Source organism: Oreochromis aureus, linkage group 3, assembly GCF_013358895.1.
Source record: "Oreochromis aureus strain Israel breed Guangdong linkage group 3, ZZ_aureus, whole genome shotgun sequence".
Lineage (NCBI taxonomy): Eukaryota > Metazoa > Chordata > Actinopteri > Cichliformes > Cichlidae > Oreochromis > Oreochromis aureus.
Window position 1 is genome coordinate 86286312 of NC_052944.1, and position 8968 is coordinate 86295279.

Below are 8968 nucleotides of genomic sequence, written 5' to 3' on the forward strand. Positions count from 1 at the left end.
AGATGTTGCGCAAATGGAAGAAAGCAGTCTTACATATTTGTTTAATATGTGCGTTGAAGGACATGTCCTGGTCAAAAATGACTCAAGGTTTCTCACAGTGTTACTGGAGGCCAAGGTAATGCCATCCAGAGTAAGAATCTGCTTAGATACCATATTTCTAAGATTTTCAGGGCCGAGTACAATAACCTCAGTTTTATCTGAATTAAGAAGCAGAAAGTTAGCGGCCATCCAGGTCTTTATGTCTTTAAGACATTCCTGCAGTTTAACTAATTGGTGTGTGTTACCTGGCTTCATGGATAGATAGAGCTGCGTGTCATCTGCATAGCAGTGAAAATTTATGCTATGTCTTCTAATGATGTTGCCTAGGGAAGCATGTATAATGTAAATAGAATTGGTCCTAGCACTGAACCCTGTGGAACACCATAATTGACCTTAGTGTCTGAAGAGGACTCTCCATTTACATGTACAAATTGGAGTCTATTAGATAGATATGATACAAACCACTGCAGTGCAGTACCTGTAATACCTACAGCATGTTCCAATCGCTCTAATAGGATATTATGATCAACAGTATCAAACGCTGCACTAAGGTCTAGCAGGACAAGCACAGAGATGAGTCCACTGTCAGAGGCCATAAGAAGATCATTTGTAACCTTCACTAAAGCTGTTTCTGTGCTGTGCTGAGCTCTGAAACCTGACTGAAACTCTTCAAATAAGCCATTCCTCTGCAGATGATCTGTTAGCTGTTTGACAACTACTCTTTCAAGGATTTTTGATATGAAAGGAAGGTTGGAGATTGGCCTATAATTAGCTAAGACAGCTGGGTCTAGAGATGGCTTTTTAAGTAAAGGTTTAACTACAGCCACCTTGAAGGCCTGTGGTACATAGCCGATTATTAGAGATAGGTTGATCATATTTAAGATCGAAGAATTAATTAATGGCAGGACTTCTTTGAGCAGTTTTGTAGGAATGGAGTCTAAAAGACACGTTGATGGTTTGGAGGAATTAATTATTGAAGTTAACTCAGAAAGATCAATTGGAGAAAAGAGTCTAACTTAACATTGATGGTACTAAGAGTAGCTGTAGATAATATTACATCTGTGGGATGATTATTGGTAATTTTTTCTCTAATGATAAAAATTTTATTTGTGAAGAAGTTCATGAAGTCATTACTAGTTAATGTTAAAGGGATTGTTGGCTCAGTAGCGCTCTGACTGTTTGTCAGCCTGGCTACAGTGCTGAAGAGAAACCTGGGGTTGTTCTTATTTTCTTCAATCAGTGACTAATAGTAAGATGTTCTGGCTTTGCGGAGGGCTTTCTTATAAAGCAGCAAACTATTTCTCCAGGCTAAATGATGATCCTCTAAATTTGTGACACGCCATTTCCTCTCCAGCTTACGAGTTATCTGCTTTAGGCTACGTGTTTGAGAATTATACCACGGAGTCAGGTACTTTGGATTTGAGGCCTTAGTTTTCACAGGAGCTACAGTATCCAGAGTCGTACGTAGTGAGGAGGTAAAATTATTAACAAGATAATCGACCTCTGTTGGAGTAGCGTTCAGATAGCTGCTCTGCTCTATGTTGGTACAGGGCATTGAAGATGATAACAGTGGGTGGATTATATTCTTAAACTTCTTAAAGAATCTTTATATTCTTAAAGATCAACAACTTAATCTAAATTATATCTGATCATAGAGTTGTACTACACTGATTTATATTCCTGAGCACTAAGCAGTCACATCATGACTCAAACATACTCTCTGGTACATATACCACTGTTGTACTGACTTGTTTTTAGATCATGAATTAGCAGTGCTACAGAGCTGTATTGGACTGTTGTGGTGAAAATGAATCTGAATCTACTGGGTCATAAAGTTGTAATTCACAAGTTATCTGAGTGCTTTTAACAAAGTAAGGTCAACTGTCATGAATAGCACTGTGCAGTTGTTGAGGATCCAAAATGCAGGACTGAGAATACAGGAGTAAAACTTAAAGTGCATTTTTATTGCTGGAAACAAAGTGAAAAGCGCAAAAGCTCTGGGGAAGGATCTCAAAACTGTATTGTAGGCGGCAGGCAGTCATCATGACAATGTACCAAAAACTGTCTGATCAGAAAATGACACGTCTGTGTTTCTGTGTTTGAAATATGTTGACCAAGCTTTGCGTTGAAGACGCAAAGCTTGGTCAACATATTTCACGTTGCGTTGAAGACAAACAGGAAACAAGTCAGAGTGCAGGCTCGCTGTGTGGTCACTGTGTATTTCCTAATCTACAGATATAATAATGTCACGAAGCTGAGAGCGTTTATCTTAGGTCATATATATATATATATATACATACATATATAAAAAAACACCCAGCACGCCCCTGCGGGCGGTTTATCCTTCAAGCTCGGGTCCTCTACCAGAGGCCTGGGAGTTTGAGGGTCCTGCGCAGTATCTTAGCTGTTCCCAGGACTGCGCTCTTCTGGACAGAGATGTCTGATGTTCTTCCCGGGATCTGCTGGAGCCACTCGCCTAGCTTGGGAGTCACCGCACCTAGTGCTCCGATTACCACGGGGACCACTGTTACCTTCACCCTCCACATCTTCTCGAGCTCTTCTATATATACATATATCTATATATGTATAAAACAATAATAAAACAATAATAAAATCACTTAAACTATACTTATCCAATTTTATTACTCTGAGTTAATGCTGATCTTGTTCTTATCTTTAGTGAGGAGAGGACCTGTGATCGTGGCTGCTGTCCATGGTGTCCATATGCTGTCCATATGTAGAAGGACTCTGGCCAAAATAACATCTCTGATGGACAGAGTCTCCCACCCCATGCATGTAAATGTTGCTGAACTGCAGAGCTCCTTCAGTGACAGACTGCTGCATCCTCGGTGCATGAAGGAGCATTTCCGCAGGTCCTTCCTCCCCGCAGCTGTCAGACTGTACAATCAGAACTGCTCCCAACAAACATAGATGTTTACATCAGTGCTGTAACAATGTCTACTGTTATAACTGCAAATTACTTTTCTCAGTTTTATACATTAACTTATTGGAGGTTTCATGTCTACTTTTTAATGCACAGCTACAGTACACAATCTGCACTTTTCTAATTATTCTAAATATTCTTAACCATTTAAAAATCTTTCAGTATCCTGCTATGTTTGCACGCTATCTGTACGCTACTTTTAACAACTGTACTGTACTCTGCTCTGGTAACTATTGTCTATGATGTAAATATGTACAAATTGTGTTTTTTGTTTTCTGTTCTGTGTCCTGTTCTTTTTGTATATGTATGCTTTTTTGCTGCTGATACAACCAAATTTCCCCTTGTGGGACAATTAAAGGATTATTCTATTCTAATCTATTCTATTCTGTTCAATTCTATTCTGTTCTGTTAAATTCTATTCTATTCTATAAATGCAATTCCAGGGTTGCAACAAACCAAATCATTTGATAATCTGTATAAACCTCAGGTTCCACCAACTTACACGCACTGGGAGTTGCAGGTCGCTACCCTTGAACAATATGGCCGGTGCACTGTAGTGACCAATGTGACCTCCCCATGTATGCATTTATTGCCTCTTAAGGGCTTTTTCGACCTCACACATATTGAGTGTGGTTAGTTTACTCACTAAATCCTTATAAAGTCTTTTAAAGTCTTCAGCAGCACATGCATTAAATCAGTCACCACTGGATGGTCAATGTCTGTATACAAGAGGAAAAAGAACACCTCAACTGCTCTTAATCAGCCACACAGATTTTTGAATCAAACTCAGAGTTGACTTTAAGGACATGTTTTGTTTTGTTTTTCTGTGTGTCAGCTCGACCTTTAAAAACATTTTTATGTCTTAGAGTTTTTGTATGTTTCTCATATGTTGCAACACACCAGCTACTTCCTCCTGCTGTTTCACCATTTGTGCTTCCTCAAAAGTCTGAACAAATGAGGCTCATGTGTAAGTTCAATAAGAAACATCTATAGTCACACATCTGTCTGGTTCCCAAGTTTTTGGTGACTAATCCAAGCTTTAGATCACTTCCACTTTGCCACTCTGTCAAGCTCGTTGCAACATCACCAGTCTAGTGCAACTATCATTCTGCCTGTAGCAGAAATATCGCCCAGCATGTGCACAGTGTGAGACGAGTGTATGATAGTCTTGGTCTTTCAAATCATACATCAGTGCAGTGGCTCAGAGCGTCACAGGTTATACAAAGGATGATGTTGTAACAGCTTGAAAAGATGAATTTCCCCAAAAAGAGTGTTTGTGACTTCTTTGCCTCCTGTTTTTACTTCTACTCCTGTACCAGGGCTCATGCTTACGTGGCAACACTTATCGTGCTGAAGGCAACTTTAGACTTTGAGGATTGCAGCTGAAGAGGTGTTTGGTAGGTGTAGTGTTAGGAAGAGGAATGTGGAAGGACATTTTTGGATTTTGCCTAAAGAAGAGGAGGGAACATAGGGTGATTGTCTGAAAGAGACAGGAGACTGTAAGTGGTGTCAGTGGCACTTTTGAGTTTATCTGTTACCTTTTAAACAAAACGAGAAAACTCAAAATGACAATACACTAACATATGCCAGTGAATACCATTATCCCTAATGCTAAAACATCTGCATATTTTTTTGCAGATCCATGGCACTAGTTTCACTAGTGTAATTTAAAATGGCTGAAGTTGCTGTCTTATGTTAGCTGTGGTGATGAAGTGATGAAGGACATTAATAAAAAATCAATCAGTGGTAATAAAGTTAGTCAGTGCTAAAATAAGAAGTGTAGCAATAGCTGATCAGAAAATGACTCATCTGTAGTGGAAATATGTTCTGACAGTTTAACAGTGAAGACAAAGAGAAACTAAGTCAGTGTGCAGTGTGAAGTCACTGTATATTTCCTGATCTACAGTCACAGCATCACTCTGAGAATAGACAAAGCAGCTTTAGAGCTTTTTCACGGGAAGCTGCAGAACCAGAGGTGAGTCCTGATACTTTCTCATTCTCACATCTTTAATCCTTCTACTGTTAAGAAAAAATAGATGTTTTAAACCATCCTCACTTAAAGGACAAAAATAATCAGCTTGCTTCTGCCAGTGTTCAGGAAACTAATGTGAATATATGATTACAAATGTTCCTTTGACTAAGGCTGAGGATGTCCTGGTGCCAAGTGCACTGACGAACAACCTTAAATATGTTGATAATGTTTAAGAACATTCATTATGATCCATGGCACTAATGTTGCTGGTTTCATCTGTCAGTGGAACTTAACTTGAATGGTCTGCACCTACTGTCTCAAGGAAACCAGCATATATAGAGAATATAGAGAGAAACAGTCTGTGACCACCTGTTAAAATATTCCTACAGTGCAAAAACAGCTCTACTTGAAATAAAGCAAATAGTCTTAAATCTGACAAAATTGTCTTGTTTTGAGAAAATACAATCTGCCAATGGGGGTAAGCAAAGGCTATCAACAAGACAATTTTGTCTGATTTAAGAATACTTGGTTTATTTCAAGCAGAGCTGTTTTTGCAGTGTAGTCTGTAACCTGTAAATAAACTTCAATTTGAGCTGAAATATCTTATTAAGAAAAAATTAGATATATATTCCTAGAATGAGCTTAATTTTCTTGTGCAAAAACTTGCTTGTTAAGAACCTGTTTTCTTTTTAGACAAAAAATCCCTGACGTTTTGTTAGGAAATAACTAATACAGCTATACTTTCTTATCAAGGCTGGGACACGCTGGTATGAAACGGAGCCAATACACAGGGTCAATTAACATAAGGAATCAAAAATGCAAAATAAACTCAAACTGCTGACTCACAGACCTACCCCGATATGAAGCGCTTTTAAAGCCAAAGTCATTTTATTTATATAGCGCATTTTGTTACATGTAAACTTAATTTGCTTGCCAAAAGCAACAAAAACATAGGAAACAATATGATTTCACATTTCTTTAAGACAATGAAAACAGCAAAGTAAAACATATAAATATATATAAACTTTACACAAAAGTGGATAAATTTGTGTTTGGTTGACTATTTCTTTGTTGTAACAGTGCTTCTTGGCAATGAATCCAACATTTATTTAATACAACAAACCAAGAGACTGTGGAGGTGAATCATTTCAAAGATGAACTGGATTTATTTTCAGTGCCAGATCCATGGTTGCCCCCCAAAACATGACATCATCTTTGGACCAGACCTATGATGTTGACGAGACATCCATTAACCCATACTTTATGGCGGTCTACAGTCTGGTGTTCCTAGTAAGTTTCAAATTATCCAATTGTGCTCTGTTAGAAATTGGTTTATGTGCCGGTGTATGTACCAATCCTTTTCTTTTCCTTCCACTCTGTTTATTTTCAGGTGGGTTTACTCCTCAATGGCTTTACATTGAAGGTCTATCTTTGTCGAGATTGGCCTAGGGTATCCAACAGCTTGATGGTCTACCTGAAGAACCTGACAGCTGCTGACTTCCTGCTCTGCCTCTGTCTGCCACTCCGCATTACCTACTATGCCAGCAGCTCTCCCATCATTCGTAGGCTGTACTGCAGCTTTGGAGCTTCTGCCTTATTCATTAACATGTATGCCAGTATACTATTCATGGGGTACATCGCTGCCAACAGGTAAGGAACCTTTACTTATTTAAGGCTGTAGTTAACGATAATGTAAAAACTAGATTGAGTGGTTAACCACTACAATGTGCTCCTGACAAAAGCATGAATGTATGTTTTTGACTTAACTGACTTCTTCAGATTAGGCACCTTTGTGACTGATTAGTGAAGTTGTATTCTGCCTATTTCTCGTCTCTCTCCAGGTATCTAAGGATCATCCATCCTTCAGGAACTCACATGCTGCAGACAGTGCAAACTGCACGAATCATCTCTGTCATCACCTGGGTTTTTCTCCTGGCTCCAACAGTCGTCTATGTTATCATTTTTTTCAGCTCCCAGAAACCTCTGACCTTTAATCCTAGCCGCTGCGTTCACCTGTTTACTCCATCAGTCAGCCTGTTGTTCAGAATTCTCCACACCTTCTCTGCCTTCATCTTCCTCTTGGTCTTCATATCCCTGGTCTTCTTCTATTACAGCATCTCCCGCAGAGTGCTGGAGGCACAGCAGACACAGCTGGCCTCCTCTGGCACTGAGAAGCTGCTGAAGTCTCGCAGAAACATGTTGGTGCTGGTCAGCATCTTCTGTGTTTGCTTTGTCCCCTATCACCTGGTTCGTCTTCCCTTTGCGTTTCTGTGGAGCGATGACTCAGTAGGTCCAGTATTGTTCTACCTGAAGGAGGTGACCACCATGGTGTCAGTTTTCAACATCTGCCTGGACCCTGTTGTTTACTTTTTCCTCAGTAACACTTTTTGGGACAAGGTCAGAAAGGCGAGAGCCCAACATACAACTAGAAACAAGGAGAATGAGAGCAGGAGGGACAAGCTGGACATCATTACATTAGAACCAGTGACTTCAACCAGTTAGTTGTGAAAATGTACATTTAGATTTCAATTTTGTTTACAAGTTGATAAAATCAGTGTCATGGACCTTTATCCTCGCAAACCACAAGTCAGAAATCCAAACAAAGCTAAAGTCAACACAGAAACATTTCCACAGAGACGGCATCAGTGTTTATGTTTCTAGTTTTCAGGAATGAGCCCAAAGGCTGATTTAGTATGAATGAACTGAACCATTCTGTGGTCAAATTCAAATGTTCTTCATATGGTTCTGGATCTTTGGCTCACATGATTCAATGATTTAGTTTTATACAATTTAGTATTACATTTTACGTTGCTGAGTATGTTTGCGAATTTTTAGTTTATTTGCTTTTGTTTATTGTTGTTTATTAGGTTACCTTTGTCTTCATCTATGTGTCCTTCGCTCCCTCTCTATCTGTGTGTCTTCTTTGCCCTCCAGCTCCTAGTCGTGTCCTATCTTTCTGTCTCTCTCTTTTGTTACCATGCTTCTCCTCCTTGTGTTTCTTTCCTCTTCTCCCCTCTATGTCATGTGAATCCATGTCTATTTCTTCAACGAACCCAGTGTCAAGCTGTGTGTCTTAGTCTGCGGCTCAGTGTGTTTCCTGTTTTATTTTGCACCCTGTGTTCAGTGGGTTCAGTTTTGCTTCCCTCTGTCTCAAGTCTACTGCTTGTGTTCCCTATCTGTTTCCATTTCCCTCCCTTCCCCGAATTTAAATGTAAAGAGGAACTTTTATCCCGTTCAGCAGTAATTTGTACAGTTCATAATGAAAATTAAAGAAAAGACAATGACTGAATTCCTTTTGCTTATGAATAAATAACAACAACATTTATATAACCCATTTTCCTACTTTAGAGTTTTTCCACAAATATGTCAAAGTTGTGTTATGTAATGTAAAAATAAGCGTGTGCTTCATGTTTTTGGCTCAATTGAAGACAGATGTTTTGAGGTTGGTGTGGTCAAGTCAAGTCAAGTTTTATTGTCAATATTTACTCAAGTATGCAGTGGGACAAAATATTGTCCTCCTGGATCAAAGGTGCAAACTGTAAAACTAAAATTGAAAAATTAAAAATTAAATTATACATATTTATAACTATACAGAGCACAGAATAGATAAACTAAATATAAGTACAAAAGCATTGTACTTGAATAGAGATAGAGTAAGAATAGAAAAGAGAATAAATACATTAGTACATAGAATAAGTACAATACACATCCAGAGTCGAACAGTGCAGTACAGAATAGTGCAAGATAGTGGTGTGGGCAAATCTGACTGATGAGTCACTTAATTTGGGACTGTGAGGTGCACTCACAACCTGCTGATGTCACACAAAATAAAAAATTGTCATTCAAGTAAAAATCAAATATTCGCCAGAATATGGTTTGTAAGACTTATTGGTTGGTGTGGTTCCAGGGGGTCCCGGGGTGGGAACTGTACTGTCAGTACCCTACATCCTGCACCTTTTTCACTTCTATGGTCTCTCTCCTGTCCCAGTGATTATATGGTGTCTGGCCATTGG

The 8968-nt window shown here is 38.9% G+C and overlaps 1 protein-coding gene across 2 annotated transcripts; it reads left to right on the plus strand.

Moving 5' to 3' along the window:
* The first annotated feature begins 4269 nt into the window (after positions 1 to 4269).
* On the plus strand, positions 4270 to 8353 carry LOC120437763 (P2Y purinoceptor 14-like). Of its 2 annotated transcripts, none has more exons than XM_039608314.1 (4): positions 4270 to 4958; positions 6131 to 6245; positions 6346 to 6605; positions 6797 to 8353. In XM_039608314.1, the coding sequence occupies exons 2-4, from the start codon at positions 6141 to 6143 to the stop codon at positions 7455 to 7457; spliced, it is 1026 nt and encodes a 341-aa protein (XP_039464248.1). In that variant the 5' UTR covers positions 4270 to 4958; positions 6131 to 6140; the 3' UTR covers positions 7458 to 8353. The 2 variants fall into 2 exon arrangements, with proteins under 2 accessions (XP_039464248.1, XP_039464249.1); XM_039608315.1 differs by having other exon boundaries at positions 4878 to 4958; positions 6036 to 6245.
* The last annotated feature ends 615 nt before the right edge of the window (positions 8354 to 8968 follow it).

Bases quoted from the DNA above. Each gene is read 5' to 3' on its own strand.
- LOC120437763 (XM_039608314.1), top strand. From the start codon at position 6,141: ATGGTTGCCCCCCAAAACATGACATCATCTTTGGACCAGACCTATGAT. The intron at 6,246-6,345 runs GTAAGTTTCAAA...GTTTATTTTCAG, and splicing joins TCTACAGTCTGGTGTTCCTA to GTGGGTTTACTCCTCAATGG. The intron at 6,606-6,796 runs GTAAGGAACCTT...GTCTCTCTCCAG, and splicing joins GGGTACATCGCTGCCAACAG to GTATCTAAGGATCATCCATC.